This window comes from Sturnus vulgaris, chromosome 6 (genome assembly GCF_052056855.1).
Source record: "Sturnus vulgaris isolate bStuVul1 chromosome 6, bStuVul1.hap1, whole genome shotgun sequence".
NCBI classification, from domain to species: Eukaryota; Metazoa; Chordata; class Aves; order Passeriformes; family Sturnidae; genus Sturnus; species Sturnus vulgaris.
Window position 1 is genome coordinate 31529242 of NC_142248.1, and position 25940 is coordinate 31555181.

General features: G+C 41.8%; 1 protein-coding gene across 10 annotated transcripts in view; it reads right to left on the reverse strand.

Annotated features, from left to right (window-relative positions):
• FOXN3 (forkhead box N3) overlaps positions 1-25940 on the reverse strand; it is a 206380-nt gene that overhangs the window by 102022 nt on the left and 78418 nt on the right. For all 10 annotated transcript variants that reach the window (XM_088167458.1, XM_088167454.1, XM_088167456.1 and 7 more), the window contains one exon: positions 645-781. In XM_088167458.1, the coding sequence (XP_088023584.1) occupies positions 645-781 (137 nt within the window). The remainder of the gene's footprint in view (positions 1-644; positions 782-25940) is intronic.

The window sequence follows — 25940 nt, forward strand, 5'->3', positions numbered from 1 at the left end:
AGGAGAAAGCAGCTCTGCCAAACCTCAGCGCCTGCTTTCCTGCTCTGTGGATGGCAGCCATAGATTATGGCTCTTTGCTAACACTGGTCGTAAGTGAAGGCCAGATCAAAAAACGCAAAAAGAACAGAAAAACCCCACCCCATGTCTGTTTCACTGAAGCAAGGAGAAAATCCAGGCTAATCCTAAGTGCCACCATGGGTGCCTATCCACCACCAAAGGCTGGTCAAGCCACCTGGCCACCGGCTCACCTGGTGCACATCTTGTGGCTGCAGAGGCAACATCGGCCCTCAGCTCTCCTAGGAAATGAACGAGCTGATCTCCTCTGAGTGAGGGAATCATGCCTTCACCAAATGGGATAAGTGAGCACTTCAGAGCTCTCCATTTGCTTATCTGTATTTTAATTTCAGGTGTTTCTCTGCCGAGCGGTATTGCAGGAAGCCTGCAGGCTCTGCTGAGGGAACTCGCGGATGCACGAGCAGGTAAAAGGTGTCCTGGACACACCAAACAAGGCCAGGCCACCGCCGGGCTTTCGGCACTAGCACATTCCAAACTGCACCACCTGATTACATTTCATGTCTTACCCAAGAATCACACACAACACCGCAGGAAAACATTTAGAGTTGTAAAATGCATCTAGTTCTTACCTTTGATATGCCTGAGGAGATGTGGGAGGTGTATTGAACACATGCGAATATGGGTGATAGGGTGTCTTTTTCAAAGCCTGAATAAGATTTTGTCTATATTCTGGGTCTATACACCATAAGGACCCCTTTCCAATACTCTGTAAAGAGAAAAGAATTTAAAAAAAAAATCAAATGCTTGATCTAATGGCACAGCCTTATTTATTTAGCAGATTTTATCAGGAAAAGCAGTGAGGTTTGGGTTTTTTGTCTAACAGAAGCGAACATAATTTGCTTGCCAGAGATTATTGCTCCATTAATAATGTAATATGACTGTATGATTTAAATCACAATTCTGAGGGAAAAAAAAGTAAGAATGAATATTTGGTTGCTCTTTCCCTCCTCTCTCTTGTTACTAGTTAATATGATTTAATAATATCTGGCAATTTTCCAATCACCCCATATTGAAAAAATAAGAAGCTACAGTTAACTGTTAAACAGAAACTTTGAAGAAAAGTATCTTGTTTTTTGGAGTGGTTTTCTTTTCCTTTTGCTGTTACACAAACAGAAACAAGACTAAAAAGGAGGGGGTTAAACACCCTAGCAACTGTTTTAAAAATAAAAGGACTTAATCCTCCAACCCACATGACATCAATGCCATTATACTACAAGAGGAAATTAATCATCTTTTCTCCCCAGAGGGGAAAAAATACCCAAAACCCCAAAACAAAACCAATGAACCAAAACCAAAAAAAAGCCAGTATAATCAGAGTATAACCATTTAAGGGAGTTGTGAAATTGTGATCAGCTAAAACAACAGTTACTGTAATTACCCTTTCTGGACACAAGGAACAGCACAAGCAGTCAATCTGTAAGGCAAAGATTACACTAAAATTCAGAGTTTATTCCACAGTTACAAGCAGTGCAATTTCACTTCTTGTCTCAATCCCATCAGAGGTCAGGCTGAGGATATTTTGGATTGTTTCATGTGAGTTCTCAAACAAATATGAAAACTTTGCCTCAGCTTCATTATGAAAGCATATGGAATGATAGTTCAGGAGCAGTCTTGCCCTGCCTGAACATACCTAAAAACAAACACCAATCCTAAGTGTCGACTAAACTCCCCTGCCAGGCTTGCAAGGCATTATGCTAAGATTTTTTGGTGTATGTTGATGTTTTCTGGAACGTGAGGGGGAGGCTGCATTACTGCCTCTATCTGCTTTTCAACCCAGGATCATCCCTTTTCTCTGCTTCAACTTCTGTCAGTGAAACAAAGCTCTCAGTTAACCTGTTAAAGAACAAGCACACACAGACACACACACACACAGAATCACATCAGAAGAGGGATATTATTTTCTTAAGCCATACAGAAGACCAAACTAGACACTTGTTTCCTCCTGAAAACTTGTATCTTTGCCCTACCACCTCCTAAATGCTTCTCTGCCCCATGGACAGCTTTAGGATACACAGTGCAACATGCAAAGTACTTACAGAGAGCAAATCTGCACTAAATTCTCCTCCCCAAAAATAAATTAAAAAGAAAAGTCTTCCCCAATGTCGCTGGATGCTGTATGTGCACCTAGACAGTTTCCAGCACCACGTGAGACTTGGCTTGAAAGAAAAGGAGAGCAGCAAGCACAACCCACAGGAGCTGTGAGAGTTTTCTGTCAGAAAGAAACATTGGCTGCAGGCTGCTCTGGTGGAACAGGAGCATGGGGTCAAGACTCTTCAGGATGGCTTCCAGGGTTCAAGCCCATCCATCATTTTACTGCCCAAAGGTGCCCTACGAGGAGGCCACAGAAGAGAGGGAGAGACGTCTTCCAGCTCTTGAAGTGAAGCAAGGCCCTGATACGGCCAAAAAGCCCAAGACTCAAGGGGCTAGAGAGAGCAAGCAGGACTCTTCAGCTCTCATCTCAGTAAAGCACTGCAGGCAAATGACTGAGAGATGCAGTGCTGCTGTCAGCACCACACTTCTCAGACCAGTGTGCAATAAGGAGGTTGTTACGCTTAGCCCTCTATGGGACAACGAGCCAGACGCATAAGCCCAGTAAGTGATTTTTAGGCAAAGGACAGAGTCAAAAATAGAATCCAAACATCCCAAATTCCACTTCCATGCTCTATCCAAGACCCAGACTAAGAACATAAAATTTCCTTTTAAGCAAGCAATGGGCAAAACTAGGAACATTTTTTAGGAGAAAACCTTTGCTGGATTCCTTACTTCTTACAGCATGGGATAAGCTTATAAAAAAAGCTACACTTAAATACCATCTACCTTATTTGTACTTACTGGAACACAACATATTGTTTTCAGACTTCTCTCTTTTTTCACTTACTTTCAAGACAGACTTTTCTTCTACTTGGAAGAGATTACTCCCCAAAACCCACCAGTTAGTTTTAGCTGAGGGCCTTACAATATGAAGTCACTACTGAAGAGTGACTTCAAAACCTTTCATTACTGTTAAGATAAATTTGTGTGGCTTGCCCATATTCTTGCAAAAGCCAAAAATAATCTCACTGAAAAACAGGAACTCTGACAAAAAAATATTGAGAAGTACACTCCTCATTAAAAAAAACACTGAGAAGGCAGATTTGCTATATTTTCCCTGTAACTGAGCTGACTTATAATTTACCAGCAAAAACAAACGTAATTTAAGGCAAAGCTTGCCAACTTTGCAAAGTTCTCTTTTAAGACAGTTATTTTTGTTTTTCCACAATCACGTAATACAATAAAAAGGAAAACTGAAGTGACATCTGGTTAAGAAACATTCCTGACTGTCGAGAGGTGTGAAGAGTTTCGTTAACCGTCTGTTCAGATGTGTCATTAATCTTCCCATACACAGAGCAATCACAGGAAAGGAAAGCATTGGAGCTCAGGCCCGTTGGTTAGTGATTAATTTCCATCTTATGACACTTGGCTGCTGCTTCACTACCTCTTCCAAGCCAAAAGTCAATAGTGACTCCAATCAAAAACCAGCAAGGAAGGGTCAAAAAAAATCTCTGGATTACATTTGTCTCCCAGGCAACAAGTGACTGAGGAGAGGATAACAGCCCCCTGATCTCCCCTGCATTTGGAGTGCTTTCAGACCTCCTGACATGCCACCTCCTCCCAGGGCCAGGCATAGCCACCTCCTTCCTGCCAAACACAGGTTACAGCTTCTGCACTGATTCCTGGTTAAGGTGATGAGAAAATGGGGAATGTCACTACAAGTCCTCTTCATGTGGTCCGAGAGTAAACTATAGTTGAGGGTAAACTATTCCCAAGGTGCTAATGGGGAGAGAGAGAAACACATAGAGTTAGCCCATGAAAGTTTTGAATACTTTATTTAACAGAAATCCTGATTATCTCTTATATGGAGAAATTGATACTCCTTTTTACATCACTTAAATGTGCACAATATTGTGTACTAAGTCCCACTTTATCAATAAATTTGCTCTCAGATCTCAAATACCCAATTCTCATTCCCTCCCAGTCACTAAAGTCAGTGCATTGCCATGAAAAGGTAAATGATACACTCAATGTTCAATTGTTTTTTCTTCCAATGGACTGCATATAGAAGTTTTTTAATGCTAGTTTACACAACCTATTAGTATTATGTTTGGTCATTTTTTAGTGGAATTGAAAAAAGACTGAAATTTTTAAATAATTAAAATGCTGCTTATCAGCTCTTTCAGTTGTTATAGTTGGGACTTAATAGCATTATTCACTAGTAAAACTCCTCATTATAAAGATTTTTCCTGCATATACGTCACAACTAACTGCCTGGCCTCACATATCAGCTACTGTCTGCCCAAAGCTTAACTAAAAGAATTGTGTGTTGAGCTGTTTCCAAGACCAATGGCTGGGAAAAAATACACAACCCATTGTACTGGGTTTGCATGGCCAGATTTTGGTACTGCAGGGGCTATATCCATCTATATAAAAATTCCAGATAGTGTTTATTTGAAGAATTTTGTTCCCTGGTTATTTTAATACAGACTTGAAAGGTGTTAGGAACAGAACCCGTTACACAGAGTTGTTCTTTTCACTGCCATAAAAACAAGTCTGCCCAAAACAAAGCTTTGGGAAGAGAGCAGACACAGAAATCACAAAACATGGACTCAGGGAAATGTTGGCATTTCCAAATTTTCCCTTTTGAAGCTCTGGTAACATGTTCACTTTGAATCTGCACCAGGGAGGAGCAGCTCCAGGCACCCGTATCTCTCACAGCAGCATCACCACCAAGATGGTCCCCAAGGGAACAAAACCCTAAGGGAAATCTGCCAGAAGGGAGGTTTTTTATCCTCCGGGATTCCTTGCATGTGCCTGGGCCTTCTTCCATAAGCCCATTTCAGTTATTTTCCTCAAAGAAAACTGTTTTTCTCACACAATTTGATGTAATTTACGCTCATTAAGCTGGCTCACATGAAAGGTGTGACAAGTATCCAGAGAGCTGTGGCAAAGCAGAGGATGGATGTGGGGAGCCAGGGAGGGGAATGTGAGCTCTCCCCTTCTGCAGCAGAAGCCTTGGTGACATCCTGATGCACCTCATGAAACAGCATCCTGAAAAAGGAAAGCCAGAACTCTGGCTGGACACAAAGCAACTTGTAAGACAAATGGCAAAGCCAGCACAACACAGAACAGGCGCACAGTGGAGAGCTGGGGTGAGTTGGGCAGCAAGGCTGGCAGACAGCCCTGGGGGAAAGGCCAGGTTGTGCATAGGAAACCACAGACACCGAGAGGCTGGGCACCAACACAGGTGCCTGGAGGCAGGGAGGACAGAAACCAAAACAAGACACCCACTAGTGACTCCTCAGCTCCACTCAGGCACCTAAGATATGCCAGCAGGCTGAGAATTTTAAAACAGCTCTGAGTTAAGGACCTTGCTACTCCCAAACAACAGCTGCCCACTTAGTAGATCTGTACTTTACTTCTCCACTATTAAATCCAGAGGGGGTGAGTGACCATGGCTAGGCCTCCTTGAACCAAAATGATTAGCAGCTACACAGACTGAAGGTGTGCAGATGTACTCCATCTGAGAAGTATGTCACATGGGCTTCAATAATCATAAAAGCAAAGAGAAAAAGCAGATATTTCCTATTACTCAAAAAAAGGGCATTTCCACCATTATCTGCAGCCTCAAGCTATCAAATACTGAAGTCACATCAGTGTGATATCTGTCCCTGCCCAACTCAGTGTAGGTTGCTGCAGTTGTTAACACAGGCCTTGTGAATATCATTAAGGACACCTTCAATGATTAGGAACCTTTTGTTGTCAGTAATTCACAATCAAGAGGTTTCCTCTCATGGATGAAACGTACTATTGTTACAACAGGTGATCTCTTTGCAAGTAATAGTGGAGAGATTACTGGGTATTAAAGGTTCTTACTTTAAATAAATATTTATCTTGAGCTCATTGTGCCCAGTTATACTGCAACAGCAGGCTAGAAGCAAACCTTTCAAAGCCCAACAGCTTCTACAGGTCCGAGTGCTCAATATGAGCACAGAAGGGTTTCTACAGAAGCAAAAAGAATTGTATGATAGAACTATGCATGTCACCACAGAATTTAAAACAACTGTTTAAGTAACTACATCCAGGACCAGGACCTGTAAAAGAGAATTGTTTTATACCAGAAGCACATTTCTCAACTTCTATGACTGCACCACATCTAATGTAGCAGCACAAAGCCATCAGCCACCTTGCTGTCACTGTTATCACTGCTGGCTGCTCACACCTGCGCAGGATGCCTCTGGGGGTGGTAAGAGAACAACCAAGGCTCTCAGGCAGCAAGGACCTGCAAAAGCACCCAAGAGAACAAGGCATAATGGAAGAGTCTATCCACAAAAAGAGCAGGATTCTTCACTCATCACCTGACACTGCAGTCACCCAGAAGACAGAGCGATTCTGGAAACTGTGACTAAAAACAAGTTTCTGGTTGGTTCCCAGAAACAGCAAACTATCATCAGGAATTCCTCGTAAACACAAATTCCCCTTTTCTCACCCTATGAAAAAATATATTTAACAAGAAAAGTGAGGTATTTTCACGAGGGGAAATGGAGAAGCAGAAAGAAGGCAAGTAAAATAATTTCTGCGTTACACCTTATGACACCTTGTCTTCAGCTCTAAAGTGCACTGAGAGGAACACAATCATCACTCCAAAATCCACCTCAGGAGAGAATAACTTGCTGAAATAACTTTCTTGTGCTAAGCAAAGAAACCTGCCAAGTGACTTCAAAGGCATACCACAATACAACACAGATTACACATACTGCACTAAATATACCTCTACTCTTGAAGGTTTCCAAGTGTGGTGCTGGCACTATGGGAAAGAAGTAGTTCATGATTGCAAAATTCACCAAGACTAGAAAATGCAAGCCTGCTGTGACCACTGATGCTGTGTTGAATCAGCACTATGACAGCAAGGGCAGAGATGTTTTTTAATATCCAAGGAGAGAGAACCTGTGCAACCAGGATCACTGCTCAAAGGTGAGCTCTATGCCATTCACTTGCAGACAGTGGTGACAAGAAGAACACACCTTACTTTTTTAGTTCAACCAGCCATCCCTCATGTTAGTATCACGCTTCTCCAAATGAAGGGGATCACTCCTAAAATAGAACCAACTCAGAACTGTAGTTCCTTCATTTACATGAGGCAGAATGAGCATACTAGTATCAAAACTTGGAAAATATATTACATAACAAATTTTAAACTATTTGCCTGGTAAGCACTCAGGGAGATTTAAGATTAGATGCCAAAGTTGGCTGGTCTGTTTAAAACTCTATTGCTTATCTTTACTCATCGGTATTTCAAGTTATCAAGAAATTCATAATGTTGCTTGCTCTGCTCTCCTACGCAGACTCTCCAGTTTTAAGTAGTTTTTTATGGGTGGTCATAGATAATACTAAAACTTTATTCTCTGTAACAGCTTGCCTATACCTTGCATATGAGCCTGGTTACTCCTTTATTTAAACAATTGAACTTATTTGCAGAAACACACAAAGCATTGAATCATCTGAGGTCAGCTAGGTTTTTCCTGGAGTTTTTTTGGTTTGTTTGTTGGGGTTTTTTTGGATTGGTTTCTCTTTTTTTTGTTTTTTTTTATTAAGAAGTACAACAGCTAAGGAATTCTTAAAGAAAGAAAAACAAAGCCACTGCCAGTGATTCCTATTATTACAAAACACATTCCTCAGATTCACTGCAATCTTACATAAAAATTACAAATAACTATTCATGCAGTTTAAGGGCAGATTTTCTTCATTCTCTTTTAACATTTCTAGCACAGACCAGTGAAATTCTCTACATCCAGCTTTATAGAAATGCACTATAGAACTCGACTGCATTCTAATGACAGTGACAACTGCCTACTAAGCTTTTAATTTTCATAAAAATTCCCCAACTTAGAAACTTAAGAGAGCCAGAAATTTCCTCTGCTCTTCCAATGAAAGCTCAGCAGTGTTAGACAACAGCTTGACACCAAGCTGAAGTAAACCTGAAGTAGCATCCGCATGCAGTATAATAAAACCCTCACAAGCACTTCTGCATGTTTTCAACCTTGTTTCAGTAAAGCAGCAGTCACAGCTCAGTTCAAGCACAAAGGTGAAGAAGCATGACAAGAAGAGACCAGCTAAAACAATTACATGACCATAAACCATATGCTCATCTAATACTTGAAATTGAAGTTTTGATGTGAAAGCTTGCTGGAGTACAGTGTTCAACCTAAGTAAGCCAGTTGCATCAAAAAATCATCAGCATTTCTCAAGAAAACAAAAGGTTGGGGCTTTTTAAATCTTATTTTGCTCCAAGTAAAAACATCCATTACTTCAAATCATGCAAGTCGAAGTCTTTGTTTTCACACTCATCTTTTGGTATTTTAGCTCACTTGCTCAGTGAACTACCCCAGACACCAACCCAGCTATCAACCTTTTATTCCCCTGATTTGACTTTATGAAAGTGGCCTGGTTCTTCCCCAAGTGACGCAGCCACATGAACGATCTCCACATCTCTGCTGTCACAAAATGGGCACTGTCTCTGACTGGAGTGGCTGGATGGGCATATTAATTCCCTGAGAATGGAAGTATGGTTAGAGAGGAAAAGGACTACTTTGTCTCAAAATGAAATAAAACGAAAAGGAAGTCAAGCATACAAAGAAACAATGATACAGGAATTAATAGGCCAGATCAGCACTGAGAAGTAACAGCTGAGAAAAGAGAAGGACGTGGTATTACATAGTCAAAAAAACTCAACCTATTTCAGAGGCAAGATGCAGCACAACATCCTGCAACACAAAAAAGTGCTACCAAAATGCACACTGTCCAGTGGTCTTCCAATATTAAAGGAGTTCAAGTCTCACCAGCACAAGACATATCAGAAGCTTTCTCTGTATCTCTGGGCTTGTACGTGCTATCAGTGCCTTCTGAGGCTGCCCACCCCCCCAAACCTGCAGAGAGAGTGCCATTAGTAGTGTCACAGATTATTTGGCCTTGGTAGAGCAAAGAAACAGTGGGCGCAGGACTGACTGCTTTCGGGTTTTACACAAATGAAAGCATCATGGGCTTTTAAGCAATTTTTTACCCCAACACTTTCCATCATGTGTACAGAGAAGCTAGGAATGTTTTCTAGTGCATGACCTAGACACCCAGCAAGTATGAGCTGCAGCCAAGACTGCCAACCCAAAGCATGTCTCCTGAGTCCAGGTTCCTGATCCTGCAAGGGGCACTGCAACACCAGGTCTGGAATGATCCTCTACCATTACTTCAGTCACAGTGACCCACTGCCCATGGGCACAGCTGGTCCACTGTTCCTCCAGCACACCAGCACGTGACCATTAGCACAGGTAAGCTCACACAAAGCTCACACTGCTAACAGCCAGCAGTAGATCTCCTACACCACATTAGCTTCCTACTGCTCTTACCATAAAACAATTCCTCCATCAGGCTCAGGTGTTGCATTATGTCATCCAGCTCTGAGAGTTACATTTAGCTTGTTAGATATCTCCTTGTTGAGTTTATATGTGAACCACCCTATAAAGCTATTAGGCTGCCACACGGAAACCCTGCAAGCAGCTGAAGAAAGCAGTGTCATTACCCGCCTTTAAATAATGCCTGCCTCCTATATAATGTTTATGTTGTTTCATGCCAGTACCTAGCAACCCTAGGCACTGCCCAAAGTCTCCCTAGGCTAGGCAAAGTCTGGGTGTTGAAGATGGGCTGAAACATTGCAAGGGAGGAACAAAGTACAAGATGAAACAGATGCAGGGAGACTGGGCTGGGAAAGCAGGAGAGCTCAGAAGACAAGCCTGTCATCACGACGGGCCATCAGAGGCATACTTGAGGGAGATTAGGCAGCAAGTAGCATTAATAATGCTGTTTCAGCCTATAGAATTTCTGTGTATACATGGAAAGTGTAACTATCTCTACACTATTGAAAAGAAAATTGAGAAGATGCAGAAACAAAAGAATAAAAGAAGTCCTTAAGACCTATAAAATCCATGGCAGAAAGAAAACCCCAGACTCCAGACCAATAGTCCATTTAGTGGGGTGCGCTAATTTCATATCAGAGGTGCACTCATTTAAATACGCAATTGGTTATCCATGCCCTTCATATTATCTACAAATGGAAAAGACATAAATTGCCTTTTCTTACACATGTAAAGTTACATTATATATGAAAACCTAGGAACAATTTTAAAGCACAACCCTTCACGGAATAGATATTTTAGAAATTATTCAACACTCATATCTGTCCTAAAGGTTTACAGGTCACTTTTTGCCTACTGCTGTATTAATGACGAAACAAGCCAGTGAGTGAATTTCCAGGGGAAGGGGTTAACAGCTAGCAGAAATGCGTGAGAGGCAGCAGGTTGTACTAAATCCATTAACTGTGACAAATAAAAATAGAAATAAGGAAGACCTGACAAAAGCTAATGCATTTGCACCATTTCTCTCATAACTGTTAATTTAATGTACAGGTTTTCCTTGCTTAGTGTTTAATATTGGGTTGCGGGATATATTGAGGAGAAAAAAAAGGCACTTTGATAAATGGTTTGAGAGGTTCCCTGGATGTGGGGTTTCCAAGTGTTCCTGGGTTATTTGCATAAACAAAGCTGTGCTCCGTCCCAAACCCAACTCAGCAGCCTCAACAGATCCCTGTGACCTCCAGCAGGCACACGCTGAAGAATAACCATCCTCCTGCAACAGAGACCTCAATGCTGCCCATATCCATCAACACACATTACTTCGGCTACTTCCATACACATTCTACTCTGCTTCTGTCCCATTTCTACGCTAGGCTCAGAGATACTTATTGTTTACTATCTTCCTCTTTCCTCCTCCTCCTCTTTCTCATGGCTGAATGAAACCCATGAAAGCAAAACAGAACACCTCCCCATGCTGCAAACATCCCCCAAAATGAAGCAACTCATGACTGCAGTGAAGTTTTCATCTCGTTCACACAGTCCAAATCAGCATAAACTCATTAGGGCGGGGCCTGGCTTCAGGAGCCTCAACAGCCCAAATGTCATAACTTGAAACCTCACAGACTCAAAAAACTCTGGGACTTCACCGCAACTTGGCATTTTTGCAAGCAGCCTACACAAATCCTCCTTCCACCCAAGCACCAGGTACTACCACAAGCCTCTGGAGAAATGCCTCCTAAATTAAACAGTAAGATCAATGGCTCTGCAATGAAGACAGCCAGGGAAAGACCAGTTTAGACTAGGAGCAAACTGTGCAGAGGTCAAAACCCATCAGCTACAGTATGCATAGTCCCTCCCTCTGACACTGGGCACTCCAACAGGACTAGAACTCCAGTGCCTGAGGGAGAGGGCTTTCCTCACCTGGTGGGATTTGGCATCCCATTTTCACTGTAATGCAAACTGAGCAAGAAATCTCACCTGAGAGGTGCACTATTGAAACCAACACATGGCCAGAGAGCAGCAAGCCCTCATTGGGACCATCTGCAGAGCCAGAGCACTACCAGCTAAGGCAATAACCTCTTCCTGTGTCTTCTGAAATGCTGGCCATAAAAGCTTTCCTAGGAGAGTCAAAAACACACCTCAGTTGCACTAGAGCCTTCTAGCATAGGGAAGCTCCAATCTCAAGATGGCAAGGAAATGATACATGCAAGCAGAGACAGGGAGTGGGCTGCTAAGCCACCTGTCTCCATTGAGTTCTATGTCACAGGTAACTACAAGCACCCTCTCCCAGTCCTAGCTGTACCTTTGGTCTCCTCTGGCAGCAGTGCATGAGTGCACAAAGCTTCTTCCCACACCAGCTCCAGCCATGGATGGCTGGAGAGAGCCAGGACCATGGCATTACCACAAGCACAAACAGGAGACACTGTGGCAGGTGGGTTAAACACAGCATTTCCACCCTGGCAGCAAGCACAGTCCCTTAACCCTCCATGAAAGTGCAGGGCACCAGCCCCAGGAGATGAGCAGCCTACCAGGAAGTCGGGGGGGAGAAGCAGGTGAGAAGTGTCCTTCTCAGTAAAAACATACAGTGGCAGGGGGTAAAAGAAAGCTATGCGGTCAGGTCTCATCCAAATCATCTTCAAGGTGAAGTAAGCTAAAAAGAATAATGCAGGAACTTTTCATTGTGGGAGCCATTAATTCAGACATACTTATATTTTCTCCCATTTTTACTTTAAGTCTGTTGCAGAAGCAAAGGCTTGTAAAAAGAGCAAGAAGATGAACTTGCTTAGTCTTCAAAGTTGAATTCACAGTAAGCTTCATTAAAACTGTAAGAAGACTCCCTTTAATATTTATCACTACACAGCAAACTCAAAAATAGATTTGACAACTATACGATTTTTTTGTCTTGGGTTTTTTAGGTGACTGCATTTTTGCAAGCATGGCTACACAGGTTGCAACTGGCAAAACACTGAAAGTGGCAGAGACAACAAAGCTTGTCATGAAAAACTTCTGCAGCATGAGCCACTGAATCAAGTGTATTTTAGAATGAATAATCAGCTTCCCCGAGCACTTCCACCAGTAAAACAGATTTGAAATTGTGCAGATAGTTTATTATTAAACACGGTAAAATGATTATATTAGAGAAATAATATCTGAACTCACTGGTGTGCAAAAAAGGAATATTTAAATCTACAATTTTTCCAAGGAAGCTAGGAAGTCCGTAATCAAAACCTACATCTTGGCAAAAATAGAATTCACAGGTTTATTCACGTTATTTCCCAGGCAGACTAGTTCTACATTAGGAGAGCATTAATCAAAGTCTAAATAGTTAACCAAATCCTGACTCAATATAAATTATTCCTCTGTTTAAAAGTCTACCACATTTTTCCAGATGCCATTCCAAATCCCACAATAATTTTGTTATTTCATACAAACAGTAAAGAAAAAATGAGTTTTCTCAAATTCACAGGAGAGCATCAAAAGGCATATGAGAGAGGCAGCAGCAAAGAGCCAGCCTGCAAACTCACTAAAACAGACCCGGCAGAAATAGCAGTGTCCCTCTTCAGGGCGCTCTAAGCTGGCAGCAAACAGGATGTGAGCATCAATCACTGTGTGCAGATAAGAGGTTATTCAGGATAGCAAGTTCAGGCACAGACCGGGTCTTTTACCCAGTAAGGAAAGAGTGGGAGGAAGGAGGGGGTAAAAAACAGCTTTCAACCTACTCACCACAGCCCTGCCTATTTGGGTTTTTCCCTGGCTTCTTTTTAACTGAATTATCTCACAAGCAGTCATTTTTCATTTTCAGTACGATGTTCACAGGACGCCCCCATGAAATAGGGAGCCTGTGTGTGTTTGCAGTGTACTGAAAGAAGAAATGACAGGCTCCTCAGGAAAATGAGACACTAGACAACCTCAGCAGCACCAGCGGCCCTGAGAAGAAGACTGGGGCACTTAATGAAAGACACACCATCAACAGCAAGAAGGATTGATGCTCAGCCTGAATAGAACAAGGAAAGAAATAGAGTTTGAAATAGGGGAGGGGAAACGAAATTGGATGGAGTCTAGAAACTTCTGGAAAAAAGCTGGGTCAACTTCTACATGGGGCTAAGTCACCATCTTCACCCTCCCACTCCTCAGTGTTTATGAGGAAGCTATTACTCATTCTGAGCATACAAAAAGGCTGCTGATCAATATTGCACAAGAGTGAAAAGTGATCAGTGATTAAACATCAGTGTACGAATTTATCTGACTTAATACGCCTGGAGTGGAAGGAAACAGGAGAAACAATTTCTGAATAGACTCCAGTGATGAAAATTGACAACTTGCCCAACATCAGATGATGATGTGAGGAGTTCAGAAGTAACAAGGAAGAGAAGACGTATGATATTCTCAGACGGTTAAAAAGTTGCTTTCCTCCAAATTATTCACGATCAAATATGCCTTTGAACAGATTTACCATCTAAAGGAAAAGAAAATCTCATTTAGAGATGCCAAGGCAAGGCTATTTTGACGACACAGGTGTCATGCAACCAGGCCTGCTGTGACCTGAGTCACTGCTCCAGGTTTCCTGTGATCTTTTTCTTGATCAGTTTCACACAGGAAGCTTTCATACCTGACATGCCAAAAATAGCATAGGGTTTACAAATGAAAATCCTGCTTCAAAAACAGGCTGCAACTTTTTTCTTTTTCAAAATGCATATACACTTTCAGTACAGTGCAACAGTAACTGAAAGCACTTGTCCCTGCATTCCCCAGACAGATGCTTATGATCAGTTACATTTAGAGATGATGCAGGTAGGAAAAGAAAAGAACTAAGGTCTATTTGTGACAGGGGGGAAAACTGCAAAGACAGCAACTGGAATTGAACAGCTGAAGGTGAAAAGCAACCTAAAATAACATACAAACACTCCTACAGATAAAAATGCATAGAAAATGAAAATGAAAGTCCAAACTTTCATGAAGTCCAAAATGCTGAAGGCCCTATCCAGAGGCTGAGCGAAAAGGAATGCATACCTTTTATTACTCCATTCATTCTACCAATACTGAAAAACCTAAACAGCAGTCATCTTATCTTTCAGAATTGCATAATGTATCAAAACCTGCTGAAAATCAGTAACCAGCCTTTGAGGATGCTGGTTGTGTAAAAACTCACGACTGCTTGTCCCTGCAAGAGGAAGCCAGTTACACCAGCTCCAAAGCACCAGCCCATAAAAAGGGCTCGCTGCTCCAAAGGGTCCTTCTCTCTTCACAGTTGCACCCAATGACCACAAATGCTGACATGTGCACTGTATGGCAAAGAACTTCTGCAATTACTGTGTTTGTCTTGCAAAAGACTTTCTCAAGCAATACTAAACACATCACTAACAGAAGAGTTTGAAAGAAACTTGACTTGCTTTATTACAGCCTCTAGAATCTGGCTTTAATGTTGCTGATTCATAGCATTTTTAGCATGTTGGTATTCTAGATGTTTTCTATTAGAAAGTCATGAGATGGTGCAAAATCAAGGGGGGGAACATAAACCAAAAAATCTTTCCAGCTGTCTTTGCTTCTATAAAAGAGCTTGTAAAAGTTCTTAAAACTCTAAAATAAGGCATATAGCTCCTCCCTTCATTGTTTTAAATGACAACGTGATTTTTAAGATAATTTCATAACTTTTAAGATACAAATCTCTATATAAATAGCCTCCCACACCACTCTTATCATATCCATTCACATTATTATACAAACACACCCTTAGATGCTAACATTACTTGGTCTAAATTAAAAGCCATGCAACACAAACAGAAAATTTATTTGAGCAATTGCAAAATTCCCTTCCTTTCCAAATAAAAGCATGTCTTGGTACATGGTACAAGAAGTCCAAAGCTACACATGGTATGGACTGAAAAACCTGTTTAAACCACTCTAGAACTGTTTTGATTTTTCACCTAATTCCGAACAAGAGGAATCGACAGATAGTCAAAACACCAAAAAGGCAAGTTCACTGATGAAGCAAACACTTCCTCTTTTAAATGCGTGTCCAAATTAAAGATTCAAAGTGCCAATCCAACAAGTTTGCAAACCTTGTTTTATAAATAGCAAGGGAAATAAATATAAGATGATGTGGCACACAAGTGGATAACTCTACCATAACTAAGACACAGACTCTTGTCCCATCAGCCCAGGCCAGGCAAATGCATTTTTGGAATACTAGATACTACTGGAGGGTGAGTGCAACTTGAGCACTGGTGAAAGAGCAGAAGATAGTTAGTCAAAGTGGTTAGATCATAAGCATATTTACTTTGAAACTGAAATAATGCAGGTATTTTAGCTGGCAGGAGGAAGACATTTTCCAAGTCACAGAAGAAAAGGATGAAAAAGCAAAACGTTCCCTACAATTTCATTGCTACAAATTAAAATCAAAGCTTTCTAAATGAAAACTTCATTTTTTTCAAACAAGAATGACTGAAAACCTTGTCTCTTAATGGAAAGGATCATAACTACATTTCTGCTTTCTGAAATTCAAAATTAGTCCATTCTAAAACCTAACAGCAAATGATACATCAAAGCAGACTCGCTAAGACAAGAACAAGAACTTTATTCCTCTGAACAAATGCGACACTGCCCAAGAGGCAGTGAAATATCACAGGTATTTTAGCAAAACCTGAAACAACAAAAAATTAGACAAAGTGGAGGTGTTTCACTAAATTTTAAATGCTGATTTGTTTAGGAAAAAACAAGAGAGATGGTTCAGGTTAGTTAAAACTCTTAATTTAGTGTCATCTGTTTAGACGAACTGGTAACCAGTTGTGGCAACACATCTTTCTAAGGAAATTTTGCAGAGATTAGCTCAGGTGGTTAGAACACAGGATAACAGGGTTGCAGGCTTGATCCCAGTCTGGGCCATTCACTTGAGAGCTGGGCTTGACTTGTGTGTCCCTAACAACACAGAATATTCTGTGATTCAAGATCTACCACTATGACAGCATCTTGTTTTCCTGGCACAGAGACACAAGCAGACAGAAAGCTCTATCTGACAACCCCATATTTGCTCCTATTTTACCCCGAATGTGTTTGGATGAGCTAAAATCAGTGTGATTCCATAATGCTTTTTATATATAAAAAGTATTTATATATACACACATATACACAAATACATTAAAAAAAAAATTTAAGCAGAAAAGGGAGGTACATCGTGAACAATAAAATTGCATTTGCCTCAAGAGCTGGGAGCTAGCACTGGACTGCATCTTCTGCAATTTGTCTCTATGATAGATTCTTTGCTCTTTCTCTGCCATGCAGCCAGAAGTCTAAAAAGTATTATGCATCAATATAAAATTGTAAACTAAACCTACACTCTTTTCCAAAAGCAAGGTCTGTGTATTTAACCCTGAGAATTGAAGGGGTAAACCTTCATCTGTATAGAAGAGGAGTAAGAGAGGGAAAACACAAATAAATTAGTGTAATGAGCAATTGCATTTAAATAAATGCATTACATTAATTGCCAAAACAGTAAAAAACATTTTGGACAAGTTCATCCTACTGCTTCAAAGTAAACCATGCAACAGTACAAATGTCAGCATTTGTCTAATTCTCAACCATCTTAGCCACACCCTGACTCTCCAACTTCCTACCTCTCCTAACTGAAGACTGAAAAACTGCACTTTCCATGCATTCCTTCTTACTTCAGCTATGCAGGAAAGCCAGGAAACTACTTAGACCATTATATCAGAAAAAGGTTTTTCACTCAGAGGATGGTTGGGCACTGGAACAGGCTCCCCAGGGAAGTGGTCACAGCACCAGCCTGAAGAGTTCAAGAAGTGTCTGGACAATACTCTCAGGCACACAGTGTGATGCCTGGGGTGCCACATACAGGACCAGGAGCTGGACTCGATGATCCCTTCTAACCCAGGATGTTCCATGATTCTGTGATTCTATTAATGTGCAGCCCTTTAGTCCTCAAGTACGTAAGGAACAGTGGAATTATGTAAGAATCATATCATTATTTCCAGTTGAATTTATTTATAAATATTATGTCTGAAGGGAATTCCTGCAGAACGGAATACTTTTTGACCCAAGGTATTTTCCCAAAGCCTAAGTATAATTGTAGCTTCATATAGAGCAGCAGCAGGCAGTTCTTGAACCTGTCAAGCATTCTCTCCAAAAGCCTTCAAAGTGCTCCCAGGAGCAGTGATGATCCCTGGAAGTGCAGTGATTCTGTGTTTTCCTGGGGCTTGAGAAGGCTGCACACAACCAGGCACTGCAAAGCAGTGGTACTGAGGTGAATCCTTCAAATACAATTTTTCCTGCATGGCAAGGACTTTAGTCCTAAGGATGAAGATCCTGTCCTTGCAAGGTCTATGTAGTTCTTCTCAACTACTTAAAGAGATCTAATTGCCAAAGTTCTACATTTATTACATTCTGAACCACTAAACCTTTATGGTGATGTTTAACATCCCTCTCGCTAATGTAAAACCAAAACACTTCATGAATTATTTCCCTATTTTTATTGAAGCATGCAGAAACTACAAGACGTGTGTTCCCACTCTCCCCACTAAAGGGTGAAGAAAAGAGATAAAAATATGTAAATGAAAGCTTGAGATAAGGTATGCCAGCAACTAACCCTAGTCTTGCATTAACCCCCACAGCCCCTGCAAGTTGCACTGTAGACATTTCTTTTCAACCATAAACTCAGAAATACATTCATAATAGCTGCTTCATCTCAGGGAGTACCTTCCCACAAGTAGGCAGCTGTGGGATCTCATAAACATAGCTCTGGAGCACAGGTAAATTTTCTGTTCAAAGCTTGAATAAGTGTGAATTCACGATTCAACTAGATTCTCTTATGCAAAATTCCATCAATAAGTTTCTGCTCCACGTACTGCCACAGATAATTCTCCATGCCACTGAGACTTCCCGGTACAGAAGCCTGTTCATTCCTCTGCTTACCAACAGTAGTTTTCCAGCAAGTTACACTGGTGCTTCAAAATCCTGAGAGCTCTCAGCTAGTGGTAAATTGCTACTCTTCACTGCTGCAATGAAATACAGCAATTCAGCATGCTGTAGATAGTGTTTTGGTATCTTAAGTTACTGGCTAAGGGCAGCAATTTGGTATCTTTTCTATGGCAGCTAGGAAAAACCCACTCACATTTAAGATCCTTAGAATGAGTCCTCCCACAAATTCTTACACTAGTTTCCAGGACATTTTTCCCTAAGAGTCCAAATGAAATGTGAACAACTAAACAGAAATAAATTAATTTAACAAAATTAATTAAAATATGCCATCTCCAAAATTGTTATTATGGATAACTAAGCAGGATGCAGAGGCATCATTTATGGCCAGAACAGATACTTTCCACAGCTCTCAGTCCCAATTCTGTTGTTGATACTCAAGAGTAAATCAAAAGCAGCTTTTCTGAAGTCAGGAGTCCAAATCAGTGGGAGAACAGAAAAAAAATAAGTAATGTTCAGGCTAAGAAGTGCCAACAACGACCCACAAAAAATTCAGCAGGGAAAAAAGTTGTATGCCAAAGTAGGAAAGTCACTCCCTTTTTTCCCTGTTGCTTATCTTACGTGATCTCAATCACTGATGAGTTTGACACCACTCACAGTTACAAGAAATTTAGGACTCCTTTAAAGCCAGGTTTGCTGCCAGCACGTAAATAAACTTTGTCAGCATCAAGACTCTTATAAATGTGCTTACTCTCCAGAAAGGATAACCACCGTTTTATTGCCATTGCAATAAATGGCTAGACATAGCAGTGATGGCGAGCATGAATGGGTGCACTATCCCAATTACCAAAGAACTCAGCAGCTCCAGACACCTGATCACTGTGATCCAAAGGCCGCGGGCTAAGAGGAATCACGGATACGATGGCATGGCAGAGCCAAAGTATTCTACAGTCTCTTGTGTAATTAAAGGTAAGAATTGCTGCGAGCTTCAGTCCTGGATGCTGATTTTGTGCTAAGTGCAAATATCTCAGGAAGCTCTTGCCAAAAGCAGCACACCTGAGGAAGGTGTTTCTTGCCCCCATCTAAGAGGCCGTTAGTCCCAGGGCAGCCAGACTGCTGAAACCATCCATAGGGCCACTCTTCCAGCTGCAACATGACTGGTCCTCCAGAATATCTGCCTTTGCCCACACCATTAAAGAAAGCATATGGTATTACTTCTGTGCCTGAATTCTTCCAAGCCAGAGAAAAAACACACAGGAATTAAGTCCAAAAAACCTAAGCTACAAGACTGAAAAAATCATCCAAGCACATATTTGGGATCTACTTTACCTTTAAGGATATCAGAGCTCAAGTGTCAAGTACAGGGACTCATAATTGCACCTGAACCAACCACCATGTTTCTCTACTGCTTGTCAATGAAGCACTGCCAGACAATCAATTTTGGCACTTCTTCTCTTCCCCAGCCATAATAATTTCTCATCTCTGGACCTGAGAGGATACCCTGCTTTAAGCCAGCTCTGAGGAATGGTTAGGGAAGGGACTTTAACTGGGAATTAGACTGAATGACAAATATTAGAAAGCTAAACAGCTTTTTCCTTGAGACCAAAATTTAATTAATGAATCATAACAAGACAGTTGTTGCTACTGAAGAAAGCAAAATCTCATTGTTTCTAAACTACTTAAAAACTGACAAACTAAAAGTATCACAAAACCAGCAAGATTCTTACATGCCTCATAAAACTGAAATTTCCTCAGTTATCTTCCTTTACCTAGAAGACCTTTACCAGACTTGTACTGGTTAAAAATACCAGATTACATATTATCAAAAGATAAAAGCAAATTACTCAGCGATAAAAAGCTTTATTAGCTTAAAAATACATATAAGCATGGGCTACGTCTTTCCCTAGATGCTCGCTAGGCAAAACTTAACCAGAGGCAGCCACATGGGGCTTTTTCATAAACAAATCTGTGTTCACAAGAGTAACTGAATAGAATCATAGAAAGGTTAGGTTTGGAAGAGACCTCAAAGATCATCTAGTTCCAACTCAGCCACCATGTGCAGGGATGCCATCCACCAGACCAGGCTGCTTCAAGCTGTATCCAGCCTGGCCTTGAACACTTCCAGGGATATGGTACCCACGGCTTCTCTGGGCAACCTGTGCCAGTGCCTCACCACCCCTACAGTAAAGAATTTCCTCCGAACATCTCATTTAAATCTCTCTTCTTAATTTAAAACTGTTCCCCACCTTGTCCTATCATTCTCTGCCTATATAAAAAGTCCCCCTCCCTCATTCTTCTAAGTCCCCTTTAAGTAATGGAAGGCTGCAATGAGGTCTTCCTGTTGCCTCTTCTCCAGGCTGAACAACCTCAGCTCTCTCAGCCAGTCTTCATGAGACATGCTTCTGCCCTCTGATAATCTTCGGGCCTCCTCTGGGCCCCTTCAATAGGTCTACATCCTTCCTATGTTGGGGACCCCAGAGCTGGATGCAGCACTGCAGGTGGGGTCCCATAAAAGCAGAGCAGAAGGGCAGAATCACCTCCCTCGCCCTGCTGCCCACGCTGCTTTGGATGCAGCCAAGCAGAGAGTTGGCCTTCTGGGCTGCCAGCCCTCATTGCTGGTGCATGTCCAGCTTTTCAGCCACGAGAACCTGCAAGTCCTTCTCTGCAGGGCTGCTCTCAATGACTTCATCTCCCAGTCTGTGCTCATAACTGGGATTGCCCTGACCCAGATGGAGCACCTTGCACTTGGACTTCTTGAGCTTCATGACATATGGCTCTGTTATAGCTACATGCAGTGCTTGCACCATGACTTCATCTAGCAAGTCTGCCCAGTCTTGCAATGACAGAAGTCAACTACTTTTATATGCTAACCCACCACTATTCAATATACAAATGACAACCAGCTAAATTAAAAACAGTCATACACAGTCCCTTTTTCATAAGGATTTTGGCTTATGTTATTCTATACCATTCATTTGTATTAACTAGATTTATGGTGAAGATACAGCAATAAGCTGAAAATAACACAGAAGGAACAGGTATGAGCAACTTGCAGACTGTGCCCAAATCCTGCTGGGCCAGTCGTGTGAATGACTGTACCAGAAACACGGTCATGCTGCAGGACTGAACTAAGGTTCAGTGGGGACACAGTAACCACCTGAATCCAGAGCAAAGAAAGGTAGTTTCTCCAGCAACTCAAAGGCTGCTTCAAGCTGCCTGAAGAGTATTCTCAACTCTTCAATTATTTTCAACTGCTCAGTTATGACCAAGATTTTTAAACACTTTTTCTCAAGGTCTTCACCCAGGAAAAGAAGCCATACAGCACAATTTGCTGGGCTCTCTCAGACAATGTAAAAAACTTCCCTTTTAAGAAAGGAAGGGGGAAGTCAAAGGGACAAATATTTAGTAACTAAAATGGATTCTTTGATGTTTTACTGAAGAACTGAAATGCAAGACAGAAGCGCATACATTCAGCCACACCAGCAAGCCCAGTTCATCTCTGACATTCAGCTACAGCTGGAGTTAACACAGCCACCACTGTGGGCCTGGTGCTCAGGGGCATGCCTTGCCACATTCACTAATGGACATGTAGAAGTGCTCCTGTGTGCTCACATCCTTCAGAGAGCAAGGCCTCCTGCGCTCAAACCAGAGTGAAGCTCCAAGATCTGCGCTTCCTTTGCTGGCAGTGACAAGGGCACTTCGTTATCTTTCTGACAATAGGAAAAAACCACAGGAGGTGATGAGGACGTAATGACAACAGCATGGGAAAAGCCTGACAATTGATTTTATAGATATCCTTTCCTCTTCCATAATAGCTTTTCAGAGGATGCACAGCACAGGTCTAAACAGAGCCACCTCTACTGCCAAAATTAAGAACTTTGGGCAACAGAAATAAATCTTGAAAAAACACACATGCACACATCCTGGTGCAGTTTTTGTTGGACCATTTCACCCATGTCTTACAGACCCGATCCAGCACCAAACATGTATCTGACTGAACATACAAGCAGCCCCAGTTTAAGGTTTAAGTGCAGCCTGTGCTCTCAAAGGTGAGAGCATCCTTCTCACTTTCCCTTCCCCATCTTTTCCTGCTGTCACCAGGTCAGCTCTGAGCTGGCTGGAAGCTGCAGGCACAGCTTCATGCCAGATTAAACAGAGCTGAGCCCATGGCCTGTGCTGACACTGGTGTTCCTCTGACCACAGTAACCATGAACTAAACAGGGAGCTGAAAATGAATCCATCTATATTAGCCCAATAAAAATAACCCAAATGAAAATCACACAAAGATTTTTCAGCCAAATCATTACATAGTAGCACATGTGCCAGTCTGAGCTGAAGAGGGGCTTGCAATACAGTCCCCAGACCAATTCCACCTCTCAAGAAAGGGGACAGGCAGCCAGGTTTGGCAGGCTTCGTGCATGAGAATGGCATCCCAGACTCTGATCACTTCAAATCTGCTGTAAAACACCAAGAAGAGTCACTAACATAGGCCACTTGAACAGCAAACAGCACAGTCCTGCTCCTAAGGGGAAACCAAAACAAACAACTCCAGCAGAAGAAAGCATCCCACTGCATTTAAACTTCTGTTCATGTTTTACCTTAACCTTTACCTTGGGCAGGGACTACATCCATTACCTCACCAAGCAGTCGTGCATCATGCAGCTGCCAGCCCTTCTTCTGTAAGGAATGGCTTGTCTCAGTAATCCCAACTGGCAATGCCCAGCCTCCCCATCATCTCTATTCCCCTTGCCATGTTGGCACATCTGTTACTTGGACTGAGCTGTAACCTGAACTGAGGACTTAAGCTGAAAAGCAACACAAGAATTAAAAGAAGAGTGAAAGATAAATCCAGCTACATCAGTTGTTCATCATAGAAACACAAAAGTTCATGTGCCAGGAAGGTGATGGAGCAAACAGTCAGAAGCGAGGGAGTACAAACACAGCTGAGAAATGGACTCATCAACCTCACTACGGCCCAAGCCCAATGGATAAAGAGCAGCTTGCTCCTGACTTCCTACGTTCTTTCAGTACTGCTTAACACGTTTTGCATCATCTTTGCTGTGGGTGAGGAGCACAGACCGAGCCTGTTACTCCAGTTTATTTAACCTAAGTGGCCAATCTCCTCTGGTAGGTCAATGGCCTGTCACTGTGCAACCAACACCTCAGTTATGCAGCAGGGCACCTGCCTGCAGGCTATCTTAACTGAGAGCAAGATAACACAAATACCTTAGATATAAAGTTCAGAGGATTCCCTGCATATTGCCATCTCTCCCATCATTACTTGATAAGAATTGCTTGTGCTTTGTACAGCTCTAAAACAGTTAATTCAGGCAGATTCCAGTGCAAAGAGTTAGCTGTGATGTAAAGTCAAGCAGCTGGAAGCCAGCAAAATGAAGAGTGTTATTTCCATGCACAGCTTTAGGAAATCTATTATTTAAATATTCTGTATAATTCTTGGGTTTGCAATTCAAAAATAAAATTGAAAGGGTTCAAGAAAAGTTCTCCATAAATTGTCTAATATCTTGCAACTCCATTTACAGTATGGTTCTAGAGACTTTCACGATTTCTCTAGAAAGAGATGACCCTTGCTTCTCTGCATACCGATTTGAGGAAAAAACTTCTGATATTAGAGACCTTTTTCATATTACAGACAAGTATAAGAAAATGCATTTCAAGTTAAACTAGACAAATTACAGTTTAAAATCACAAAATATTCCCTTAAAAATTAAATTAATAGTTGCACCAGCTTATTTAAGACATTATTTTTTTAATGGAGTCCATAGCACATGAAGCCTTTAATGTGAATCTGAGGGGTTGTTTTGTTGGGTTTGATTTTTGGTATATTTTCATTTTAGCTTCCCCAGATGTTATAAATGAAGTGAAATTCTGACACTTCAGTTATTTGGATCAGTCTAGGCGATAACTAAAAACATAGGAGATCATTTCTATCCCCAGTGTGAAACTGAACTTTCACAGGAAACCTCAGCGACATTAGAAGAGAGAGAACAGTGTCCTGTCTCCTTCACCTTTGTGCATATGCAGATTGGATCGGGAGTTTCTAACAAAGAACAAGCAGGGTCCTTTTCCTCTCTCTCCAGCTAGCACTGATCTTTCCACAGGATTTTAACTGCCAAAACCCCAGATATTATCACATCAGAGGAAAGACATTTGCAGGAGGCACTCCTGAAAAGTCTCACTTGCTTATGAGAGACAGTCCATTAGATGAGGGCAAGTTGGATATCAGCTCTTGCAAAGCTCAAGGACCACTCAGGAGTCCTCAGATCTCAGAGCCTGCTCCAGACGGAGGAGGAGCCTGGATCTCTATGACCCAGTTATGGACCACGTACTTCTAAGAATAACTTCCACATCAAGCGAGGAGAATTTTCTTCTCCCATCCCCATAAACATATCCTTTACCCTCATTACATTTTTATTAAGACATCCCTCAGCATAAGTGCCAAATAAACCTTTCAGATACTTGAATTTCTTCAGCATGCACACAGCCAGAAGCATGTGTGTGTTTCCCTATCTCACACAATGCAGAGCAGACACAAAGAGGAGCCCTCTTGACAGAATGGATGCCCAAAGAAGCAGAGATCAGGGAAAAAACAGCAGAATAGCAGAGAGGAGCATGGGGACAAAAGCTCCGACCTTATAACCGTGGGCTGTTCACTGAGACAAAAATACTGCAGCGAAGCCAGCAAGGTCAAACATCATTTCCCCCCATCTGATAACGATGACTGAGGAAGTTTGAATTCATAAAAGGCACAGACACATCACACACCTTGGAAAGACAATCCCACCAGCCTTTGTTCAAAGCAGGAATCCCTACACGAATAAATCAGACTTTCAAGGGAGGCAGAAATAAGGCTTGTAACAAAATTTTTCAGCCACCCCTTAGCTCGAGCAGCACTAGTGGGCATAGCTATAATCACAGCAAACCTACATAATGGGTCTGAACTAGCTTAGCCCTTTCCCTGCAAGCAGAGAAGCTGCCACATCAGTAACTCCGTTGCTAGGGCAACTGCTTACTTTCCATATCAACTGCAAACTCGTTGCTATGGAGACACATATACAAGAAAAATTCCTCTCTATAGCCAAGGACCAGATGGTAGGGAAGTCATGGACTAACGGGCTGTACTAAGTGGGACACAGACTACAGGACATTTAGATCTGTATGTTCACAACAGGATTAATCTGAGCAAGTGAATTCACAGGTCTGGCAGTATAAACAAAGCCAGAGTACTCCACATCTACCCCCCATCATGTGATAACTTCATACTCTGGCCAACTATTATTAAACTGCTGAGCTCAATGCAAAGAGGTTTGTACAATCAACGGCTCAGCATTTTCCCTTCTTCAGCCCAGCTCTCTGTCTCCATCCAGATCAGCCTCATCGCAGTTACATGAACAGTCAGGCTTTTGATTTGCCAGGTAAGCCTGATGGCACTGCAACTGGTGTGGAATAGCAGCAATGCAAAAACAAATCCTCTTTTCCTGG